A 23,127-nucleotide genomic window follows, 5' to 3' on the forward strand; every position below is an offset into this window, starting at 1 on the left:
AACTGCCGGTAGCGTTATTATGTGGTGTGGAGTTGGTGTGACGGTCATTGTGAAGTAACATCATCCAAGATGGCTACAGTGCAGGTGGTCGTGGATGGCGCTGCGAGTGCGGCGTTGACGGCTGTGAGTGCGTCCCGGGACGAGCGGTGCATTCTATACACTAGTGCAGTGCAGTGCAACCACCGCTACGTGCGCGTTACCAGCGGAACGAGCGTTGCGTTAGCTGAATTGCGGCGACAGGAGACGAACGCTGTGTCCTTCGGGCTCTCGCAGGCTCTGGAGCTGACGGAGGGACAAAAAGAGACGCTGCAAGTGGACGCAGGAGCGGACGAGATACAATCCAAATGCAAGTGCAAGTTCGGCGTGGTTAAGCGTGTCAAAGTGAAGTTTCTTCAGCGCACGAGGCCTCCCAGTGCTGTGATGAGAGGCCTACAGCGCATTGCGGCTAACCTGCTTGATGGGGAGCTGGTGTGGACGGACAGACGGTCGTCGGTGGGCTGGTTGAACCGCAGAGATGCCGTCACGTTTGTGGGGATTGAGTGGGAATCAACGGGTTCTGGATGTTGCAGGCAGCTTGGGGTGACCACGAGCACGTCAATAGTCGAGTTGATGTTTGTGGGTGATGAACGGCTGGAGACTGCGTTGCGTGCTGCAACGTTTGAGTCGGTGGGCGTTTATTTGAAGCAGATTGGGACTGAACTTGGAGGCTTTGAGAAGTACGCGCGGAGTTTGTTGGAGACGATGGTGCAGAGATTGGAACAGGATAGAGAGGTGGCGGTGAGACCGAGCGTGGGGGCTCTGGTTAGTGGGCTGCCTGGTGTTGGCAAGACGGTGCTGGCCAAGGCGATTTGCAAGTGCCTGGGCGTGAAGACGATTTTCCTGAATGCCGCGGATATTTTCCAGACTTACGTCGGTCAATCAGAGAAGCAGTTGGTCAAGGTTTTTGAAAGTGCAGTGCTCCAGTCTCCTAGCATCTTGCTGATCGACGGGATTGAGGCAATTGCAGGCTCTCGACGCACGCTAGCTGACTCCCAAAGCGCTCTTGAAATTGGCGTCTTGGGCGCCTTGTTGTCGTGTCTAGAGAAGCTCAAAGCTTCGTCGCACCGGGTATTTGTTCTGAGCACCACCACTCGCCCTGGAAATGTAGATGCAGCAGTGCTTTCCAACGGAAGACTGGATCAAGTTGTGAGTATCGAGCCTCCAACGCAAGCTGAACGACTTGAAGTGCTACAAATCATGACTCGGACGTGGCAAACGGATGAGCTGGGCGATGAATTTATGAACCAAGTGAGCGAAAGCACGGGCGGATTTGTCGGAGCTGACCTCCTGAGTTTGTGTCAAAAAGCCCTGCAGTGCTGTCTTAATGAGGCTGCAGCAGCAAACAGTGAGAGTGGTGCAAAGGTCTGTCCGCATCACTTCGAGCAGGCGCTTGCAGTGACCTACCCGTCTGTTCTTCAGACACATCACGTTTCGCAAAAGCAGCAGCAACCAGCGTCAACTTCAATTCAAAAACTCAGCGCAGACAAGTCACTGAATGCGTTTGCCGGTGTCTTTGGCATGGACGATGCTATCCAAACTCTCCGAGTTTCCTTGATCGAGCCACTCGAAGATTGTAGTCGTTTCTTGAGGTTCGGAACGACTCCACCGAAAGGTGTGCTGCTGACTGGGCCACCGGGGTCCGGCAAGACGCACCTCGCTCATGCCGTTGCGGACGAAGTACGCCGTCGTGGGCTCGCGTCCTTCGTGTCTGTGCAATGCAGCGATTTGCTCACCAAGATCGTCGGTGACACCGAGAAAGCTCTTCGCGAGCTCTTTGCCACTGCGAGAAATGCTGCTCCGTGTGTGCTGTACTTCGACCAGATCGAGAGCATCGCGCCGCTGCGAGGGTTCGATACGAGCACTGAGCAGACATTTGACCGCATGCTGAGTATGCTTCTGGTCGAAATGGATGGCTTCAGCACGAGTCGAACCAAGCTTCAGCGGAGTTTGGCTAGTGACGAAGCACGCATGGCGTTCCTCAAAGAGCACGTGGTGATCGTAGCATCCACAACAAACAAGGAGCTCCTGGACCCTGCTATCCTCCGGCCCGGGTAAGTCGGCTACTTTTTGTGAATCTGCTGGCCACCGTCTAACTTTCGCTCCGTCTTGTATGTGCTGCTAGACGCTTTGATGTTCACATCCATGTCGACTTCCCGGATGAAGCTGCGAGACACGCTCTTATCCTGCAGGCGCTGGAGAAGGTTCCTGTGGACTACACTGCGACTACAGCTCTGAGTTCTCGCGAGGCACTCGCCAGACACATGGCCAAGCGCACCAGCGGCTTGTCCGCTGGAGACGTGAGTGCCATTCTACGTGAAGCTGCCATGGCGTCTATGCGTGACGACTTGAATACCACGAGTGTAGCCATCAAGTATGTGCTGCAAGCGCTGGACGAAGCCACTACAACAGCAACAACGACAGCCACAGCGACGCCACTCTTCGCTCGTCGACAAACCGCCAACAAAAGAGACAGCAAACCACGTGACGGGCCTCGAGCTTCAGTCCGCAGTCAAACACGCCGAAAGATGGCAGATGCTCGACGGTTTGGCTAACCAGATAATGAGCTACAACTTTTGACCAACTTGCACTTCAACTTGCCTTTTGGGTGCCATATATAGGGTACGCTTTTAATCGCAATATGCGAGGTGAACGGCGGCGGACGACGCCGCATCTCGGCGCGTTGACGCACGACCGCAACCGCTACAAGAAGAACCCGCCGGACTTCTACGCGCTGGACGAGCAATACCCCGACTTCAGGCAATAGTACGTGACTATTTGTCCTTTGGGTGGCTGTACTTTCACTCACTTTTTGGTGGCTGGCAGCCTGCGCAACGTGGACGAGGAAAAGCGTCGAGCGTCGCTGGCCTGGGACGACCCGTTCGCTGTGAGGTACTAGATTTCAGTATACGGTGTAGATGGCTTCAACTAAGCGCAATTGTGGGGCAGGGAGCTGACTAAGACGCTGCTCCTGAACGACTTCGGGTTGAGGTGGGATATCCCCATTAATCGCCTGTGTCCACCGGTATGTGGAATTTGTAGTTGGGTTGGAGGCTGGGTTTTATTAGGTTGGTGTGGGTGTTTTTGTTGCAGCTGCCGAACCGACTGAATTATTTGCACTGGATCGAGGATTTACTGGGGGTCGTGGATCCAAGTGCAGAGGAAGTGTCGGGGATCGATGTGGGGACGGGAGCGAACTGCATCTACGCGTTGTTGGGTGCTACGATGAACAAGTGGAAGTTCATTGCCACGGAGATCGATGAGGAGTCGTACAATTGCGCCAAGGAGAATGTGGCTCGCAACAACTTGGAGACAATGATTTCAGTCAAACGGACGTACACGAACAAGCTCCTGATGGAACCACTGCACGACGAGCGGTCATCGCGAAAGTTTCACTTTGTCATGTGCAATCCACCTTTTTTCGACGACATGAGTGAAGCGGACACGAACCCGGATGCGAGTTGTATGGGGAGTGCCAACGAGATGGTGTTCCCAGGGGGCGAAGTTGCGTTCATTGGGAATATGATTGCAGAAAGTGTCGAGTTGCAGAACCGTGTGCTGTGGTTCACCTCGATGGTGGGCAAAAAATCGAGTCTGCGCAAACTTCTAGCGCTGCTGCGTGAGAAGCAGGTGCAGAACACTCGCACAACTGAGTTTTGCCAGGGACGAACCATGCGGTGGGGAATTGCGTGGACGTTCTCGGCAGATGTGGTTGATGATCCCTCGGTACGTGCCTGTATGGCTGCGCTGGCCCACATTGCGAGTGCTTTGTTAATACGTGGCTCTTTTGTTGTGCTGTGAAGGCAAAGGTACTGGGTAAGCGAAAAGAAGCCCATCGCCAACAGGAGCTGAGCTTCCGGGTACCTACTCAAACTCATGAAGGTTTGTTGTTGTTACAATTCTATAGTTTGCGCCTGATTTTATGCTAATTAACAACTTTTGCTGTCACTCTACAGCACCGAATGGCTGTGTGTCTGTCGAAGAGATTGTTCAGAGAATTTGTGAATTTGTCGCGACGAAGGAGGAGCTCAAGTTGTATGTGGATACAACGGACGAACAAGGAGAGAAGAAGGGAGAAGGCCAAGACTGGATGATCTATCGATTGGAGCAGCACTATCTGGAAGCGTCCGACGGCAACTTATCGGATGTGTGTTGTGCTGGTCGGGTTGAGGTATTCGCGCGGGATAACACTGAAAATGACTTTGAAGTGCGCGTCGTTTTCGAAGAAGGTGAGCGTGGGTCCTTCTGGACAACTGCAGAAATGCTTCAAGCTGCTACAATTCGCACCGGGCGGCAATGGCGTAGAAAACTTCAACGGCAAAAGCAGGACCAGTAAAATTGCAGTGATTTCAGGAAAGCTATAGTGCGATATTTGCGGGGGCTGGCACTTTCACATTCAGGCGAGCTTCTCGATGGACTCGGCTGCACAGGTGCAGAAATGAAACTTTCTCATTCTCAAGCGGATGTACTGTACTGCTTCTCGATCAGGTGGACTTGTTGCTTGAGGACGCTACGTTCGCAGGCTCAGGTGTTGCGTGTTTTCTACCACCAATCTTGACATCAGTTGCCTAATTTTGCAGTACATGTTGTGTCTTGCGATGTTTTCAACGATGCAATGGCTTTCAGTCCACTCAGATCCAAATTACCGTTGTCGTCGACCTCAGAGTCGAGATTTCGAGTGTCGCTCGCACCCTGCTTCATCAAATCCCAGTGCTTACTCCAGGCCAACCGATATCGAATCGGAGCCCTTAACGAGACAGCAATGAGTTACGCATCATGGTGAAGTGAGTCTTGAGGATGAAGCATTCAAACCCACCACGTTGCGTCTGATTGATTGATTAGCCAATGTTAGCGAAAACGGTATTTGCATCATTCCGAAGTCAAGGGAAGATCAAGGACGGTCATAGGAAGATGTTTGTCCCTGAGGAGGCGAAAGCTGCTGGAGAATGCGAGAAACTGTGCTTCGTATGTGGGATGCTCAAAGATAAGGACGGCGCCTTCACACAAGCGTTCGAGAAGACAAAAGTGGTGGGTGATTTGATGGAGGCAATCAAGAAAGCTCAAGGGTTCACTTGCTGTACAAACCAACTCAAGCTGTGGTTCGCCACGACGACCAACGACGCAGGAAAGACGATATGGCTGCCAGACGACGGTGACGCTGCTGACCAACTGGACGAGGGGGAGATCCATCCACATATTCGGACTTTGATTCACAAGGCGCCGTTGAAGCTATCTCGAACGATTGCACAGCTGATGGAGGAAATGAACCTGGAAGATCCGCTTCCGGGGCAGATCCACGTGTTGGTGAAAGTCCCTGAGGACAAGAAAAGGAAGAGAGATACTGCCAGCGATGCGGGGGTGACACAAGAAGCAAACCGAAAATGTTTGCTAAACTTCTGAAGGAATGCTCAAAGCATGACCGTTTACGCGGATTCAACGTGCTACGTTAAGACCAGCGGCCGGTGTAACTTCCATGCTCGCGCTGCGCCACCTGACAACTTTGATGGAACCAAACTCGTTGGAATTGCACGGGGGGTGAAGGACGAAGGTGCTGTACTGGAAGGATATTTCCATGCACTGGTGCGTCATGAACGACCGATTAGCATTGACTATTGCAAGTACGACAACGTAAATCGTACAGATGTCGAGCAGTGGCGAGACATTATGAGTCTGGAGAAAGGCTCGATAAAGTGTACGCCGGTGAGGAAGGTCATGTGGTCTGGTGACAGTATCGATAAATTCGTCAGAATGATGGGAAATTGGGCCGACAACCTGTCGAATGAAGATTACTGGATACCGGCGGATAGTTTGTGTGAAACAATCGATGCGGTTGCCAAATGGAAGTTCCCGGGCGGGGGATACCGTATTTGTTTCCTACAGTTGACGAAGGCCCAGGAGCACAGCAGTGCGATGCCGACATTCTCTGGAAGCTCGCGCAACCACTCGTACGCAAAGGCTTGAATGTGTGTTACATCGCGCTCATGTTGTCGGGAAGCAAGGATGTCAGATTTGATTTTCGATTGAATCTGACAGTGATCACCAAGCAAGAAGTCTTGGATTACATCCCTCTGTACGTTGTGAGATATCGGCTAGAGCCGAATTCGAATGAAGTCCAACGCAGGTCGCAAAACAAGGGTCACGGATCATCTTTTCCGTTGTTGGACTTGCTAAAGGGTCATTGAGCTCTGTCATTTTTGCAACGATCAAAATGGGAAAGATGTTGACCTGCCCATGTACTGCTATACAGCGAATTGAGCGGCACAACGAGCTGGTGGTATCTCCTTGGTGATGGCCTTTCACAAATGCTTCAGCATAATATGCGACTGTCCTCGATCGTCAAAAGCGATTCGATCATGTGCAAGCAAGACCAACGAGTAAACGAGAGATCACGTGTGCCATTGCAAAATAACTCTTGCAACGAACTGCTGTCATATCATCTCGCTCTGTGTTTCTTTTAAAAACGTTACTCCGCCGCAGATTTGTTCGTCGCCAAGGCAATTAAAACATCCCCCATGTCACTGACTGTGTTTCGAATCAAGTTCCTCTTGGTCTCCTCCGGTTTCATCCAGTGCAGCGTCTCTATGTACTCATGCAGCGCCGCCTTGACGCGGTTCTCCTCCAAATGCAACGCAGCGAGGTTCTGGCACGCATAGTGCCTCACTTCGTTCCTGGGCGCCGTCTTGGCCTTCTGGAACAGCTCCAGCGCCTCGCTCTTCCTCCCTTCCTCCACCCGAATAAGCCCCAGGTCATTATACGGGTTGCCAAACGTCGGGTCCAGTCGAATAGCGTGCTCACACTCAGTCACCGCTTGCTCCACCTCACCATCCAGGTACAAATGCCAGCCCAGGAACGCGTGCGCGTCTGCCGTTTCGAACAGCTTGATGCTCTCCGCGTAATACGCTTTGGCGAGTCTCGTCTTGTGGCTCATGTCCATATCATGACTCGTGAGCAACTGGGACGCGCTCTGGATGAGCTCCAACGCGCTCGTGAGGGCTTCGCTCTCCTGCTCCCCCAACTGGCGCCTCTCGCTCACGTATTTCTCGTCAAATGTCGTGGCCAGGGGCACCTCTGCGAACTGCAGCAGCTGTCGGTCATCCGTGTCGAGGTAGAGTAGGTGCACGCGCTCCGAGAGCGTCTTGTGCAGCTGCAGCGCCTCGTCCAGCGCCTCGCCGAGCTCCGATCGCGGGCGAGAGAAGCGGAATTCGGAGCGCACAGCGGCCACGCACGAGCAGCCCGAGCCGAAGAAGTCGCACCACTTAGCCCCTCCACGCCACTCTACTTCGCGAGGCAGCAGCGCCTTGAAGGCCTCGCGCCTGTCCAGCACCTTGGCGCTGCGCAGGAGCGAGCGGTACAGCGCCACCACGAGCCTCGAAGACGGCATACTTCAAAGTGAAGTGGGCGAGATTTGGTGTGGAATACGTCATATGGCGTTCCATACGTAGCTGACAAGATGTGGTGCACACAACTGCAACTTTCACTCGACGCAATTGGAGAGGAAGTGGAGGAAGCCCATGGTGACGCTCGAGATCTGCGGCATCCCCGTGGAGTTCCCGTTCCCACCGTATGACTCGCAGCTCGTGTACATGGAGAAGGTGTTACTGTCTCTGTCCTCCAAGCAGAACGCCATCCTCGAGAGCCCCACAGGCACCGGAAAGGTTAAAAGATGACGCTATATTCTTTTTTCAACTGAATAAGAAATGATTAACTTTTTATTTGGTGTAGACGCTGTGTCTGCTGTGCGCGACGCTGGCGTGGCGACGGGCGCTGCAGAAGACGCTGGGAAAGAGCGGCGTCGCTGCACCAACCCCCAAGGGCGCGTCGCTGGCCTACGAGGGCTACGGCAGCGACGGGGAGAGCGACGCGCCGCAGCTGCCGAGGATCATTTACTCGTCACGTACACACTCGCAGCTCAAACAGGTGGTACAGGAGCTCAAAAATACGTCGTACCGTCCCCACGTGGCGGTGCTCGGGTCCAGAGAGCACCTCTGCGTGAACGACAAGGTGGCCAAGCTCCGAGGTACGAGGCAGAACCTCGCGTGTCGATCCACGTGCAGAGACAGGAGGTGCACGTACAAGTTGGGTTTTGACTCGTACGCGAAGCGGTCGAAGAAGCAGGGGCAACCGATCATGGACATTGAAGAGCTCGTGACGACGATGAAGGAGAAGACTGTGGGTTGTTGATTCCATGCGGTTGAGGTGACTATTGTGTGGGTGACGGTTTGTGCGTAGATTTGCCCGTTTTTCCTGACTAGGAACATGCTGCCCGAAGCTGAAATTATATTTGTGCCGTACAACTACCTGATCGACCCCTTGGCACGACGATCGATCGGTATCTCCATCGAGAACTCGATTTTGATATTCGACGAGGCGCACAATGTGGTACGTATGTCTTGACGACTCGATTCTGATTTTGAGTGTCAATTGTTTCCTAACAAGTAGCTGAACGGATATTTGTTGCTTTACAGGAATCGATCGCAAGTGAGGCCGCATCGTACGCGATGTCGTCAAATGACATCTCTGGTTGCATTTCAGAAGTCGATACGTTTATCAGAGGGCTATCGAACAATAGTATACAATTAGACGGGGGAAGCAATTTGACATTGGAGGTACGGAGGCGTGCTTTACTTTGTTACTTGGCCTGCACAGTGACTAACTCCGTGCTTATTCAGTCCACCCAAACGCTGCGAGCACTGTTCATGGAAATTGACAAAGGGCTCAACAGCTTCCCATTGTCTTCAAGCGGAGGGTTCACGAAGGCAAGTGAGACACTAATCTGATTAAGCTCGAGTTCTATGGTTTGCTAACTCTCTCTTTGATGGTGCTTTTCTAGCCTGGGCAATACATCTTTGAATTCTTCGAGCAATTCAACGTGAACTTCGAGACGTGCCCTCTTGTCCTCAGCATGATAGAAGAAATTATAGAAGTCGCGCATGGTGGAGACGACTCACAGCGAGCAGCGTCAAAGCTCGATACGATGTTATCCTTTTTGGGCACAATTTTCCGAAGCAAAGAGCAGCATCTTAAGGTAATCTCTATCGCATCTGGTTCCAAGCCTCGGTAGCCAGACGCTAATTCCTGTCTTGTCCGCAGGCAGCAAAGAATTATAGAGTTCATATCCAAGAAGTCCGAGAAAGGTACCTATTACATGCGTATTTCATGTTATTTGCCCAACCAGCAACTCACCACAAAACCTGTTATTCAGGCCTTCAAATGCTGGTCGCCTGTTCAACGCCGGTCGAAAAAACAAGTCGACCACCCGCGTGTTTAACTATTGGTGCTTTCATCCTGGGGTAGCTTTCCGTGAAATTTGTGCCAACAACGTCCACAACGTCATCTTGACCAGGTTTGTAGATGTTTCCCCATTCAGGGATTTCTGGGCTCGATAACTGACAAGGTATGCACGGTGTAGTGGTACACTTTCTCCATTGGATACGACGGTCAAGGAGCTGGGTATTGATTTTCCAGTGCGACTTGAGAACAACCACGTGGTAGACGCGGATCAAGTTTGGGTTGGTGTTGTTGGTACTGGTGTAACCGGCAAAAGGTTAAATTCGAGCTACAATTTCCGGTCGACGGAGCTGTACCTGCTAGAGCTGGGCAACACGATCGTGAATTTTACTCGACTCGTCCCGCACGGCTTGCTCGTTTTCTTCCCGTCGTACTCCATTTTGGAAGAAAGTATCGACAAGTGGAAGCGTCCGGCAGTCGGCGAGTCAACCTCCTCTATTTGGGATCGAATTGTCCAACAAAAACAAACGTTTGTGGAGCCACGGGGTCGAGTAGATTTCAAAGCTGTGGTTGATGAATATCATCAAGCTATCTCGGACAACCCCAAGGGCGCCGTGTTTTTTGCCGTGTGTCGAGGAAAGGTACTGCTACTACAAATTATATCACTGGGTCCTTGGCTATCAGTCTGACATTCACAACTCTATCGTGTAGGTGAGCGAAGGCATTGATTTCTCTAACAGCAAAGGTCGTGCTGTGGTCATCACCGGCTTGCCTTTCCCACCAACCAAAGACCCAAAAATCGTTTTGAAGAAGAGCATTCTAGATGAAGCCATGGTACCTCCTGGAGAGCTGGTATGAAATGTTGGCTGCCACTGTAGTTGCAGACATCGACTAACAGTATTGCTCGTTGGTGTTCACCAGAAATTGACAGGGAATGCATGGTATATTCAGCAAGCATCACGAGCAGTGAACCAAGCAATTGGTCGTGTCATTCGTCACCGCCACGACTACGGAGCTATCGTTCTGTTGGATGAGAGATTTGCATTGAAGCAGCAACAGGAGTGCCTTTCGAAGTGGTTGCAACCCTACTGCCATACATGCAGAGGCTACGGTTCGTGCATTATCTCTCAGCATCGAGCCCATGATCGTCACGAGACCCTAACGAAGTGTGGACTGTTTTGTAGGTGAAGCGCACATTGGTTTGACTCGATTTTTTAAGAGCAACAAAGCAAGAGCAGTTCCAGAGACATCTGTGAAGAAGATTCTTCAGCAGCCGAAATCGATTGGCTTGTCCAAGAGGGCATTCTCAAAATCCAAGGCATCGTCCGACAGCGATTCTGAACAGATAAGCCAGCAGTTAACTGCATCAGACCCGTCAGGCTCCAGCTCTCAAACAGCAATTGGAGATGGCCAATCGTATGTGAACCCAGAACTTCTTCGTCACGCACCTGAACCATCAGAGACGACAACAGGTACGCTACTGCAGCTCTGAATACTCTAGAATGAATGTGCTCGAACTCGCCAGTTGATGTGTGCTAACCTATGTGTCTTAATAGAACCGAGGAACCGGGTGCTTCAGCCTCCGATCCAATCGAGGCAAGTCTTACAGCAAAAGCGGACGCTGGGTTCGTTATTGATGTCATCATCCAAGTCTACAATGGTCGATTCAACGTCGTCGATTTCTCGTCCGTTCACGGCACCTAAGATGCTAAGCACTGGAGGCACTGCTTCCAGCGCGATTGTTCTCGATGATGAAGACGCCCAGTCGTGGCAAAGTGCGAAGCAGCAGTTCACCGCCAAACAAGGGCCCAGCACTGGTATTCCGAAAGGAGATAGAGGTGGCGAGAAAGTTTTTGCGGCCGAGTTTCCTACCGTGGCAAGGAAAGTGCTCCAGCCATCAGACGTACCCAAACTCTATGGTTTTATTCGACAACTTCACGCAGGGGAAGACGTCGACGCAGCTCTGGGTGGGATCTGTGATCTCCTTCGAGACCCGGGCTGCAGAGAGCTGCTAGACCTGATGCCGAAGGTATTGAACGGTGCAATGTGCGATCGGTTTATCAGAGCAGCCAAGAGCCATGGGCTGCATATTTCGCCTAGTGGTGATGCAGAGACCAGCTCTGCTCAAGCGCGGGCTACGGATATGTCGACGTTCTTCGAACGTCTTCAGCACAAGAGAAAAAAGACCCAGCACGGACACGTTCCAACGGCAGCTGTCGTGAAGGACCCACAGTGCTTCGTGTGCTACGACATTACGCGCAAGGCGTATGCCTCCCCTCAGTGCGGCCATATTTGCTGTCATTCTTGCTGGAAAAAGGTAATCATCGATAGATCTATGGGATGTACGGGACTCGTGGTGCTGGGAAGTTGGAGTGAACTGATTATTTTCGTGTGCTACCTCGTAATTGATTCATGCAGATGGAGAAAGATGGATTCACATCCTGCCCGGTGTGCAAGGTCCCAATCACGTTAAACCAGCTCAGTTTGATTCGAGCAGCGAAAGATTCGTCAGGCCGCGCTTGAAATGACGAAGGAAATGCATCCAACTGAGAGGCAACGTCTCGTCACTTTGCCGTATCCTTGCGCGAGTGTTGAATTCGCTGTTCAGAAATTGTCAATTGATCCGGATCCGTTCGTGTTGGTTTTGCATTCCAGCGGGCCCGAGACAAGTTTGGTGATCCGCCGCAATCAGAAAACCGCTGCAGCACTGCTTGGATCGCTCGTGCTTGCTGTCTCCGCTCGTTTTCGCGCCGCGGCTCAGTTGCGTGGACCGCTACTCGAGCCTTGGTATCCGTTTTGCATTTTGTGGGGTAACGGTTCCAGCACTCAACGGCCTGACGTGGCGTTGAGCATCTGGCTCAAAACGGATGAATCCGTTGCAGGCAACGGTATTAATAGGAGGTCAACGGCGTACTTGCCAACGGCAAACGACGAAAGGCATGGTCTGCGAGGCTCTGTGTGGCAACTCCTGGTCTTCGCGGAACAGTCTGGCCGTCAAAGCCAACCAGCGCTTTAACCAAAGAGGTCGTTTCGGAAACGCGCGGGTCGTTTTGCACAGCTGCCTTGACGCGCGGTGACCGGTTGTGATACCGCCTGGCAGTTCTACGTTCCGACCTCGGCACGTAGCGCCTCGCCCGTCGATTGCGGAGTAGAGATCACTTTTCAACTTCCCGTCTCGACGGCGAAGCTTTCCCCACAGTCACGCCTCTTCAGCTTGCTGTATTCCACCTAAACGTTTGTTGAAGTGCCCACTTCAACACGTAGCAGGCCACTCGACTCAACTCCGCTCACTACTCCTTCCTTCACCGCCAGTGTCCCAAGATGTTCTTCGCAAATGGTTTCGTTGAAACAGACCGACGAACGCCAGCTGCAGTCTCCGAAGACAACGATATTCTTCGTGAGCTCCTGCTCGAAGGTGAATTCGCCTCACCTCGACAGCTTCCGCCCACACCAGCCAAACTGTTCGGGGAATACCTCGGCAACCCTGCCTTAACTCCCGGCTTTTCCAAGCGCGGCGGCCAACAAGTCGACGTCTCGTTCCCGCAAATTTCGTTCGACAACTCGCCCCACTTCACGCGCTTGCAGCCGCTGTCCAGTCGCAGCTGTGCCAGCTTCTCCTTGCCAAACCAGTCACCACTTCCAGCCTCCGTTGTCAGCGCAATCGTCTCGCCACCGCGCGTGTTCGTGCAGGAGTTTGCTCGTCTACCCCAGCCGTTTTTCCAGGACGTGTCGATGGATTCCGACATGCGCGGGGGGCGACCGGAGAAATCCACCGTGTCCTTCTTGACGTCCTGCCTTCCTCCTGCACCGCTGCCCATGTTGTCGATGCCCCCGCTCAAGAAGAAGAAGCCATCAAACGCACCGACACCGTCGAGCAACGACAGAAAACAACTGCGCTGCACGTACCCTGAGTGCCCAAACCTTCGTCGGTCAGCGGGCTTCTGCAATCGCCACAGCGGCAAGGTGTGCAGTATCTTGGGCTGCAACAAGTCTGCACTCAGCCGAGGAAAGTGTCCGGAACACGGTGGTGGCTCCCGCTGCAAGAAAGATGGCTGCTCGAAGTTTGCTCAGACCCGTGGGCTGTGCAAATCACACGGCGGGGGCCGACAGTGCAACGTCAGTGGCTGCACGAAGAACGCGCACCAGAACCGACTGTGCCGCTCCCATGGCGGTGGCAAGCGGTGCGACTACTTCGGCTGCCCCAAGTGGGCGCAGCGCTCAGGATACTGCTGTGCGCACACCAAGATGAGCTCCACCTCAGGTGGTGACTCACACCGCTCCCCAGCGATGCCAGCTTCGTCTCTATGTATGCCCGCTCCCGCCCTGTCACCGACCTTGCTGTCCCCGCACCGTCTCTTCTCGCTCCTGCCGTAACATTCCAACAGCTTACCAACCGCCAAGACAGAGAGTCATCAACCCAGCGCCGCTCAGCGATAGAAGCGAGCTCGCGCTGGCCACGGACCGCCACCGTCCGCGTAGAATGCATTATTTACGTGCCGACGCACGACTACAGCACAGCCAGCAACATCAGAGTAACCAATCCAAAGGAAGATGTATAAACCCACTCTGCCAATTTCCTCTACCCTGCAGTTACACGGGGGTGATCACACCACGCTCGACAAGGTCCGGCACCTCGGCCGCCAGCCACGGAGCCAGCTACAAAACAGCACAATGAAGGTCAGTACGTTATCTCCAACGGTAACCAAAAGAAACTCCGTACTCCGAGAGCGAGGGCGTGCGCCACGCCGAAGCGAGGCACGTTCTTCTGCCACAAGGGCGCGAAGTGGATGGTGAGGCAGATCTTGCCGCCGCGGTACATCTTGGACGTCTTGCCCTCCAGCTCAGGGATACACAGCTCCGGGTTGGCCACGGGGTACGAGGCCGGGATCTCGAACTCGAGCTCGAACTCGTAGCGTAACCCGTTGTAGAAGCTCCAGCACTTGCCCGTCCAGCGGGTACCCGCCTTGTTGCTGGCGATGGTGAACCAGTCGTTGTCCGCCTCCTTGTTGGCCTTGACGTACTGGATGAGCGCCACGTACTCCTCCTTCAGGCGTGCGGTCCACTGCTCCCCGTCGCGAGGGCCCGCGCGCGTCTTCAGCAGCGGAATCTGCTGCACCGTGCGCTTGGTCTGCTCGTCGATCGGCGCGTCCATTGTCAATTCCGTTCTGATGGGGATCAGGTGGTCTCAGATGAAGAATCAGAAGGAATCAGGAAGGTCGACAAGAGCTTGCGTGAAGACGATGGCATGGCGCTGAGCTGCAAAAACCTGTGTGCAGCACGCCCGAGCCATGTGGAGGACAAGAATTGCCGCACCCAAGCAGGTGTCCTTGACACTGTCGATTATAGGACTCACTTCGGTGTACGACAAAAATACGCCGAGCGAAGTCAAGTTCATCCTGTGTATGTTTCTGGGCAACCCGACACGAGTTCGTGGGCGCCAGTCTGTCAATAGCGAGCATGTCCGCGGCGTTGTGTGCATATATTGTTGATGTGGAATGAAGGGCGCCTTAGTGCCAACTCCATTGAAGACTCGTCCAGATCGAGTAGTCCGTTGCCGCACTTTCGTTCTGCTGTACGAGCAGCAGCATAGAATCTCGACCGCGTCTTCATTTGAACGCCTCGAGATCAGTCCTTCCTGCACGAACTACATGTATCCTGAGCGCCAACTAATCCGCTGCCGCGAATTTCGCAAAGCGAGCGTCTCGGATCAGGCTTCAACCTTGACTGATCCGACCTAAACAGCCGCTAGCGGAGAGGAGTCCTGCGTTGCAGGAAAACGTAAGCAAAACATCGCGCTGTCCGTTAAATTAATCCAGGCTCTTGCTCACTTGGTGACAGCATCTAGCGCATTAACGCGTTCGCATGATCACGCGGCATACCCATCTGGATGATAGGCTCTAAACGAAAGCCTGGCAAGTCTACTGCGTGCTGGCAGCAAGCGGCAGCGTCTGTGCCGCCAAGTAGCGTCCATGGAGAGCGCTCTGGTTGACCCTGCACGAGCTCAATCCACGGATACCAATCGCTCACAATTCAATTTGCCTTCGTCGAAGCACAACAACTTCCAAACCTTCAAGAATGCAGACTCCGAGTGCGCTTCGTCTGGTGGCCCTCGCCGCGACGGCTTCGCTGGCTGCCATGGCCACCTACGCGCAGCAGGCCGGCTCCAACCGGGCCGAGACGCACCCTCCCCTCACGACCCAGACCTGCACCAAGGCTGGATGCACGGACGAAGACACGTCCATCGTGCTCGACGCCAACTGGCGCTGGCTGTACAAGACGGGCACGTCCACGAACTGCTACACTGGCAACGAGTGGGACGAGACCATCTGCCCTGATCCCAAGACGTGTGCGTCGACCTGTGCGCTTGACGGTGCCGACTACACGGGAACGTACGGCATCACGTCCGAGAGCGACAGTTTGAGTATGAAGCTGGTCACCAAGGGGCCGTACAGCACCAACGTCGGCTCGCGTGTGTATATGATGGAGTCCGACGACACGTACAAGGCTTACAAGCTGCTGAACCAGGAGTTCACGTTCGACGTGGACGTCTCGGGTCTCGACTGCGGCTTGAATAGTGCCCTCTACTTCGTGGATATGGACACCGACGGCGGCATGAGCCGATTCTCGGGCAACAAGGCTGGTGCCAAGTACGGCACGGGATACTGTGACGCCCAGTGCGCGCAAGACCTGAAGTTCATCAACGGCGAGGCCAACGTCGTCAACTGGACGGCTAGTGCCACAGACATCAACTCCGGCACCGGAAACTATGGTTCGTGCTGTGCCGAGATGGACATTTGGGAGTCCAACAGCGTCAGTAACGCGTACACGACGCACCCGTGTTCGGTGACTTCGAGCGCTGGTGGCTCGTACCGTTGCGAGAGTGAGACCGAGTGTGGCTCGGGCGACTCCCGCTACGACGGTGTGTGTGACAAGGACGGCTGTGACTTCAACCCGTACCGAATGGGCAACAAGACCTTCTTCGGCCCCGGTTCGGAATTCACGATCGATACGACCAAGTCGTTCACGGTGGTGACTCGCTTCATCACGGACGACGGCACCGCTACCGGATCTCTGAGTGAGATCACCCGCTTCTACGTGCAGAACGAGGTGAGCTACGAGATGCCGTACGCGACCTGGTCCGGGATCACCGACATGAACTCGCTGACGGACGACCAGTGCTCTGCTGCCAAGACGGAGTTCGGCGATGAGGACGACCACAAGGCTAAGGGCGGACTTGAGCAGATTGGCCTTGCCATGAAGCGTGGGATGGTGCTCACCATGAGTCTGTGGACGGACAACGCTGCGTACTGCTTGTGGCTGGACTCGGACTACCCCGTGACTGCCGACGCCTCGGAGCCTGGTGTTGCTCGTGGTACGTGCGCCACGACGACGGGTATCCCTGACGACGTTATCTCGGAGCAGGCGGACGCTACGGTTGTCTTCAGCAACATCCGCTTCGGTGACATTGGCACGACGGTGGACGGTATCAGCGCGGACTCGAGCAGCGCCACTTCCACGACAGCCAGCTCCTCGGACACTTCGACGTCCACCAGCACGTCCACGACGACGACTTCGTCCCCTTCGACGTCCACCGCATCCTCGGACGCTTCAACGTCTACTAGTACTTCGACAACCACGACAAGTTCTCCTTCAACGTCCACCACCTCTTCGGATGCCTCGACGTCTGCCAGCACTTCGACGACGACTACCACCACCGCGCCGTCCACTAGCACTTCCTCCGAAGCCAACGAGGCTGACGCCTCTGCTTCTGAGGTCGATGCTGAGGCCGACTCGGCTACCGACGAGGCTTCCAACGCTGGTGCCGACACCACCACGTCCGCTCCGGCCACGACGACGTCTGCTCCCAGCACGTCCACTAGCTCGTGCAAGACCCGCACTCGCGCCCGCCGAACCTAAATGTGCGTCCGACCCAGGTACGTGAAAATGACTGTGCGTCGTGCCGTGTCAATGTAAGTTCTGAAGCAGTCAGCCTCGTAGCAAGGTTGAGTTAGACTCCTCAATGGAAAAATGGTGTTCGTAAGTTTCGTACTCAGCTTTGTGTTCTCGATTATCATCAATACTTACGCAGTTTACCACAACTTCTTTTTGTCAAAAGCATTTTGTACGACTTGCAAGACAGACGGATGCAATTAAACGACATTTTCCATTAAGGGGTCTAGCACAACCTTGTGTAGCTTACGAGGGGCTGGTTGCTTAAGCTCTCAGATCGACACGACACATATTCCCTCCACTCACTCGAGTCAAACGCCTGCTACAGACATCTAGTTCCGGCGGGAGCGCTTGCACGAAGCCGTGCTAGGCGTCATTCCAGTGTCCGCGTCAGACGCAACCTCCGTGTCCGCGTCAGACGCAACTTCAGGGTCGGCCTCGTTGGCGGTGGTCGTGCTGGCAGCCGTCGTCGTCTTCTTGGTCGTGGTCTTGACGCCCTTCACCGTCGTGCCAATGTCACCGAAGCGGATGTTGCTGAAGACAACCGTAGCTTCCGCCTGCTCGGCGATAACCTCCTTGGGGACACCGGACGTCTTGGCGCACGTTCCGCGCGACACACCGGGCTTCGAGGCGTCAGCAGTGATCGGGTAGTCCGAGTCCAGCCACAGGCACTGAGCGACGTTGTCCGTCCACAGACTCATGGTGAGCACCATACCGCGCTTCATGGCGAGGCCCATCTGAGTGAGTCCACCCTTCTTCTTGTGGTCGTCCTTGTCGCCGAAGAGCGTCTTGGCAGCCGAGCACTGGTCGTCGGTCAGGGACTTCATGTCCTTGACGGCCGAGAACTTGGAGTTGGGCATCTCGTGGGTCACGCCGTCCTGCACGTAGAAGCGAGTGACGTCGACGAGGTTGCCCGTCGCCGTGTTATCGTCCGTGATGAAGCGAGTCACCACCGTGATCTTCTTGGTCGTGTCGATCGTGAACTTCGGGCCAGGGCCGAAGAACGTCTTGTTGCCCATTCGGTACGGGTTGAAGTCGCAGCCGTCCTTGTCACACACACCGTCGTAGCGGTTGTCGCCAACGCCGCACTCCTTGGCGCTCTGGCAGCGGTACGAGCCGCCAGCCTTCGTCGAGGACGTGCACGGGTGCGTCGTGTACGCGTTACTGATACTGTTGGACTCCCAGATGTCCATCTCGGCACAGCATGCGCCGTACTTGCCCGTACCGGCGTTAGCGTCGGTCTTGCTGGGCGTCCAGTTGAGGATGTTGGCCTCACCGCTGATGAACTTTAGGTCCTGCGGGCACTGGGCGTCACAGTAACCCGTGCCGTACTTGGCACCGGCCTTGTTGCCCGAGAAGCGCTTCAGGCCACCGTCAGGCTCCATGTCCACGAAGTACATGGCGCCGTTGAGACCGCAGTCGAGGCCCGACACGTCCACGTCGAACGTGAATTCCTGGTTCAGCAGCTTGTAGGCCTTGTACGTGTCGTCGGACTCCATGACGTACACACGCGAACCGATGTTGGTGCTGTACGGGCCCTTGGTAACAAGCTTCAAGCTCAGGCTGTTGGTTTCAGCCGTGATGCCGTACGTTCCCGTGTAGTCGGCACCGTCGAGCGCGCAGCTGGACGCACACGTCTTGGGGTCCGAGCAAATGGTCTCGTCCCACGTGTTTCCGGTGTAGCAGTTCGTGGACGTGCCCGTCTTGTACAGCCAGCGCCAGTTGGAGTCGAGCACAACGGACGTATCCTCGTCAGTGCATCCAGCCTTGGTGCAGGTCTGGGTCGTGAGGGGAGGGTGCGTCTCGGCCGTGTTGTCGCCAACCTGCTGCGCGTAGGTGGCCATGGCAGCCAGCGAAGCCGTCGCGGCGAGGGCCACAAGGCGGAGAGCACTCGGAGTCTGCATTCTTCAAGTCTTGGAGCTGGAGACGCGGGTCGTGGTCGGTGTGCTTCGGGGAAGGCAAATTGAATTGTGAGCGATCGCCCCGGGCGTGTGGCTCCGGAATTGGGACAAACAAAAGGATCAGAGAGCGCCCGACGCCGCGCTGGTGGCACAGACTGTACGGACCAGCGGCGTAGAGGACAAGCTGCCGGGTTTAATGACCTTTTGCTGTTAGTGTAGCACGCTTCCAGCTGGTTTGAGACCAGACCAAGTTGTGCCACGCTTCCAGCTGTGGCAATTGGTGCGACCACGATGTGCTAACAGCAAAACACCTCCTCTACCTGCACAACCAGCAAATGCAGCGAAATTGCTATTGTTGAGACTTGTCCGCAATCTTGCTTCAATGATGACCCTGGCTTTTGCCGCTACTCCCTGTAGCTTGAGGCGTTGTCGTGTTGGAGAAGGTATGTCCTGGAAGCGGACAGGTGCTGGAGCTGCTCATCCTGCTGGAAGAGCACAGTCTCAGCTGGAACCTGCAGTTCAAGACTAAGAAACATTAGCGAAAGCGCAGCGGTATTCTCCAATGTAACTCGTCTTGCAGAGAGAGAGAATGCTGCCTCGCGTGTAGTGTTCACAAGGTCGGTCGTCTTGCAAGCCTTTGACTCGCACCTGGCCAAGTCGGAGGACGAGCGGGAACGACGCCCGGTCTGCTGCAGACTCTGCAGGATACAATTTATCTTGCGATGTGACCGAGTAAAAGCACATCTCAACTCCCAACGACCACAACTTGGTCGCCAAGTCGGTGGTTCTGCAGCATCTCAATTGATTCCTTTACCAGAAGGGCAGTGCTTTAATGGTAGCAAAAGAGTTATACCTAGTGCGCTACGCGAACACATAAATCCTTACTTGCCTTCATGTGACAAAGTGCCCGCCTCAATCTCGTCCATCTGTGCAGGCTGCTAAGTCTCCGATGAGATAAGTTCGAAAGCGAGTCGCTGACTCATTCGGCCCATACAACTCCAGCCGAAAGCAACCTCAGACCCTTGTCCGTCTCATAAGGCCAGCGACTTAAAACTTGCCAGCTCTTCAAAATGTGTGTGTACACCCGCTAGGGAGCTTCTGCAAATCTCCCTCCTGTTAATGGGGAGCTGAAGCCTCCGGATCCCAGTCGAGATCGTGATCACCAGCGCTTACATGTACAACATAATACATGTAAGCATTTAGTTGGGCTGCGGTGGAGTTCACGGCGGCTGCGTCGTGTCGAGGCTCCGCATCACCACACTGCGGCCATGATTGAGCTGTATAGGTACAAGGAAACGAGCCACCATCGGTGCGTATCATATTTTAATACTTTGGTGGATCACAAGTTGTGAGTCACAAGTTGTGGGCTCACCTAGAGCTTCTCTAGGTGCTCATAGTTGTAGTATTATAGTATTATAATACTTCGAAGTATTACTGGAGAGAGTGCACTATCCAAACTGGACACGACCTTACTGATCCACCGGAACAAGCAGTTGGTTATGCGGCACAAAAGTGTTCATGCACTCTACCCCGATTTTCTACAAGGTACTGCCAGTTCTGAAAAGGCACAACCAGCTTCGGATCCGCCACACTCAGGAAGGAGCGCGAGTGCAGCATCGAGAGAATGGCATTCTCCGACTGGCCCCCGAACGTGCGTCATCGACTTCAACTGGCGTGCACGGACATTGGTGCTGGGGCCTTCCGCCTCCTCATTCATTGCTTTGCCACCCAAGAACAGAAAGAAAGCTCATGGTATTCCATCGAGTGAATTGAGAGAATGCCCAGCTACATGCACTAAGGTACGCCTACTTGGTGTCGGGGCTGCCCGCGCCCGGTGTCCGTGTCTGAATATCCTTCACCAGCGCATCTGAGAGCTTCTGGCCATCCATGAAAGACTTCATGTGCAGGATAGGTTGTACGCCGACGTGCGTGACGGTCTTGCCGTGGATAAGCTCGCTGTATTTCTGAGGGTAGAAGTTCGCAAGCGGGTCCGATTCCGTCGCAGTCGCAGAAACGCCTTCCACCACACGGAACAGAGCGTCGATATCGTTCATTTTCATGAACGGGCACGTGGCGCAGCCGCCAGCAGTCGAGCACCCTTCGCCGCCGGCAACACCAGGCACGAGCTCTTCGCCTTCAGTAGCAACAGCGTCAGCAGACACTGGGAAAATGATCTCCACCTCCGGCTTAACACCACCAGACTGCGAGTTCAGCGTCTCCTGCACGCCACGCACAATGGCCGTGATCATGCCGGCTTCAGTGCCCAGCACAAAGCTCAGCCTTTCTCCAGTCTGGTTCTTGACGGCCTCTGCGGTCTTCGCCTTAATGAAGTTGAGGATGTTGGAAGTGGAGCCCACAACGCCGCGGCCTTCGTTCTGCGCCTCCATTGCCAGCGTGAACATCTCGCCGGGCACTTCAAAGTGCGCCGTGTGGTAGGCGTGGCTGTACTCGTCGCGCACGCGCTGGGTTACCCTGTCTCCGAACATGTGGTGCACGACGCAGTTGCCCTCTTTGAAGTAGTCGAAGCGCGTGAGCAGCTCGGCGATGGTCTTCTGGTTGTGCGCAGGGTGGATTTGGCGGATCTTGTCGTCCGGCAGCAGCGCAATGTGCTCGAACATCTGCTCTAAGTTCTCCCCCATGTACGTGTCGGGACCGTACCAGACGTTGATGTCTGGCACCTGGGCGAAGGCCTGCAAGACCGTCTGCACGACGTTCGAGGACGTGCACGTGATGGTGGGCACGAGGTCGTGCGCGAAGGCCTTACTGCGCAATGACGTGTTAATGTAGACGATGTGGAGGCTCTTGGGCGTCTTGGCCGCCTTCTGCAGGTAGGCAAGGTACGCCTGCTTCTCGGCGGACTCGGCGAGGCTGCAGCCGATCTTTTGCTCGGCGAGGCGGTAGACGGGGATGTGCTCGAAGCCGTTCGAGTCGAGGTTGGCGCGCACGCTCTCGGACATGAAGTCGACGCCCAGAACGGCGACGGACTGGATGCCCTTGTCGGCCATCTTGGCGGCGGCCTCGCCCATGGCGAGCGAGTCGGCGATAAACGTGTGCGGCCACGAGAGCGCCGAGAGGATGCCCTGGAGCTCCGGGTCCATGTAGAAATGCGCGACGATGCCCATCTTCTTGTCGTGGAGCAGCGCGTCGAGCTCCTGGACGACCTGCATGTCTGGCTGGAGGTAGTTGGCCTGTGCCTCGGCGAAAGATCCCTGCGCGGAGACTCCGTCGGCGGAAACCTAGTGATCATCACTCTGGTTAGATTCGTTCTGTTAAAACGAGACAGAGAGCGGCGAACGCACCAGAATGGAGGGGAACGGGCGGTCCCATGAAGCGGAGAGCGACGCGGGCGCTGCGGCCGTGGACTGAGGACGCAGAAGCCGCACGGCAGGCGAGCGCAGGCGTCGGGAGAGTTGCAGGGCGGCGCGCATGTTCGGACGGCTAGGACGCGAGCGGGGGAGGAGTGGTGGTCTGCGTGCGCGGGGGAAATGCGGAAGTGACGAGGGAGAGCTGACGTTGAATCGAGTCGAGTGCTCCCAACCACCAGAACGGGGTAGGGGTCTCCAATACAAACACGAAATGTAAAACTCTGATCGCGTTACCCGACGAATTGTAAAAAGACAGCTGTTGCTCAACGTGCTTTGCCACGTCAGACGGCAAGCTCAATGCTGCACTGTTCGACCGCTTCCGAGTGCAATACCAGTCTTCCGCAAAGACGAATGGTGCGTCTGCTCCTCTGCGTAGATGTGGGCTTCGGTAGGTGCGTTGCAGTGCTTTTGACGCATGATTCAATTCAAGTGCATGCACTACCCAAGGAGGCACCAGAATTTCCCGAGCGATACGTTGTTGACAATCGTCTGCCCCAAGCTGTAGTAGCGCAAGTACCACGATCAACACCAGACTCCGAGGCATCGGCAATCACAGGGTAGCCCGAATCACAGCGTTGTCCACAAACTTCAATCAGCACCATTCCGCGCTTCATCGCGAGGCCAATCTGCCCAAGCCACTTGTCGCC

At 54.8% G+C, this 23,127-nt stretch overlaps 10 protein-coding genes across 10 annotated transcripts; 5 read left to right on the forward strand and 5 right to left on the reverse strand.

Moving 5' to 3' along the window:
- Positions 1-69: 69 nt before the first annotated feature.
- Positions 70-2,591, forward strand: KRP23_1508 (Cell division cycle protein 48-like protein; the record flags this gene model as incomplete). Its single annotated transcript, XM_067885892.1, has 2 exons — positions 70-2,090; positions 2,162-2,591. 2 exons carry the CDS (start codon positions 70-72, stop codon positions 2,589-2,591), a joined length of 2,451 nt encoding a protein of 816 aa, XP_067752083.1.
- Positions 2,592-2,677: 86 nt separating this feature from the next.
- On the forward strand, positions 2,678-4,372 carry KRP23_1509 (RNA N6-adenosine-methyltransferase METTL16; the record flags this gene model as incomplete). Its single annotated transcript, XM_067885903.1, has 6 exons — positions 2,678-2,802; positions 2,863-2,928; positions 2,986-3,061; positions 3,130-3,762; positions 3,840-3,918; positions 3,993-4,372. 6 exons carry the CDS (start codon positions 2,678-2,680, stop codon positions 4,370-4,372), a joined length of 1,359 nt encoding a protein of 452 aa, XP_067752084.1.
- Positions 4,373-4,881: 509 nt separating this feature from the next.
- Positions 4,882-5,436, forward strand: KRP23_1510 (Crinkler effector protein 115; the record flags this gene model as incomplete). The annotated part of the gene is made up of 1 exon (XM_067895788.1): positions 4,882-5,436. One exon carries the CDS (start codon positions 4,882-4,884, stop codon positions 5,434-5,436), a length of 555 nt encoding a protein of 184 aa, XP_067752085.1.
- A 1,063-nt stretch (positions 5,437-6,499) lies between these two features.
- On the reverse strand, positions 6,500-7,417 carry KRP23_1511 (uncharacterized protein; the record flags this gene model as incomplete). Its single annotated transcript, XM_067885914.1, has 1 exon — positions 6,500-7,417. The coding sequence occupies one exon, from the start codon at positions 7,415-7,417 to the stop codon at positions 6,500-6,502; it is 918 nt and encodes a 305-aa protein (XP_067752086.1).
- Positions 7,418-7,547: 130 nt separating this feature from the next.
- Positions 7,548-11,787, forward strand: KRP23_1512 (Regulator of telomere elongation helicase 1-like protein; the record flags this gene model as incomplete). Its single annotated transcript, XM_067885925.1, has 14 exons — positions 7,548-7,691; positions 7,759-8,205; positions 8,266-8,415; positions 8,502-8,642; positions 8,706-8,792; positions 8,867-9,061; positions 9,127-9,170; positions 9,239-9,379; positions 9,446-9,905; positions 9,976-10,116; positions 10,186-10,375; positions 10,449-10,736; positions 10,821-11,581; positions 11,683-11,787. 14 exons carry the CDS (start codon positions 7,548-7,550, stop codon positions 11,785-11,787), a joined length of 3,294 nt encoding a protein of 1,097 aa, XP_067752087.1.
- A 779-nt stretch (positions 11,788-12,566) lies between these two features.
- On the reverse strand, positions 12,567-13,082 carry KRP23_1513 (uncharacterized protein; the record flags this gene model as incomplete). Its single annotated transcript, XM_067885937.1, has 1 exon — positions 12,567-13,082. The coding sequence occupies one exon, from the start codon at positions 13,080-13,082 to the stop codon at positions 12,567-12,569; it is 516 nt and encodes a 171-aa protein (XP_067752088.1).
- A 772-nt stretch (positions 13,083-13,854) lies between these two features.
- KRP23_1514 (Ubiquitin-fold modifier-conjugating enzyme 1) lies at positions 13,855-14,416 on the reverse strand (the record flags this gene model as incomplete). The annotated part of the gene is made up of 2 exons (XM_067885948.1): positions 13,855-13,920; positions 13,985-14,416. 2 exons carry the CDS (start codon positions 14,414-14,416, stop codon positions 13,855-13,857), a joined length of 498 nt encoding a protein of 165 aa, XP_067752089.1.
- Positions 14,417-15,339: 923 nt separating this feature from the next.
- Positions 15,340-17,181, forward strand: KRP23_1515 (putative 1,4-beta-D-glucan cellobiohydrolase B; the record flags this gene model as incomplete). Its single annotated transcript, XM_067885959.1, has 1 exon — positions 15,340-17,181. The coding sequence occupies one exon, from the start codon at positions 15,340-15,342 to the stop codon at positions 17,179-17,181; it is 1,842 nt and encodes a 613-aa protein (XP_067752090.1).
- A 365-nt stretch (positions 17,182-17,546) lies between these two features.
- KRP23_1516 (Exoglucanase 1) lies at positions 17,547-19,118 on the reverse strand (the record flags this gene model as incomplete). Its single annotated transcript, XM_067885970.1, has 1 exon — positions 17,547-19,118. The coding sequence occupies one exon, from the start codon at positions 19,116-19,118 to the stop codon at positions 17,547-17,549; it is 1,572 nt and encodes a 523-aa protein (XP_067752091.1).
- Positions 19,119-20,920: 1,802 nt separating this feature from the next.
- On the reverse strand, positions 20,921-22,543 carry KRP23_1517 (Quinolinate synthase, chloroplastic; the record flags this gene model as incomplete). Its single annotated transcript, XM_067885981.1, has 2 exons — positions 20,921-22,351; positions 22,415-22,543. 2 exons carry the CDS (start codon positions 22,541-22,543, stop codon positions 20,921-20,923), a joined length of 1,560 nt encoding a protein of 519 aa, XP_067752092.1.
- Between the last annotated feature and the right edge of the window lie 584 nt (positions 22,544-23,127).

Source organism: Phytophthora ramorum, assembly GCF_020800215.1.
Source record: "Phytophthora ramorum isolate Pr-102 chromosome Unknown Phyram_PR-102_s0001, whole genome shotgun sequence".
NCBI lineage: Eukaryota > Oomycota > Peronosporomycetes > Peronosporales > Peronosporaceae > Phytophthora > Phytophthora ramorum.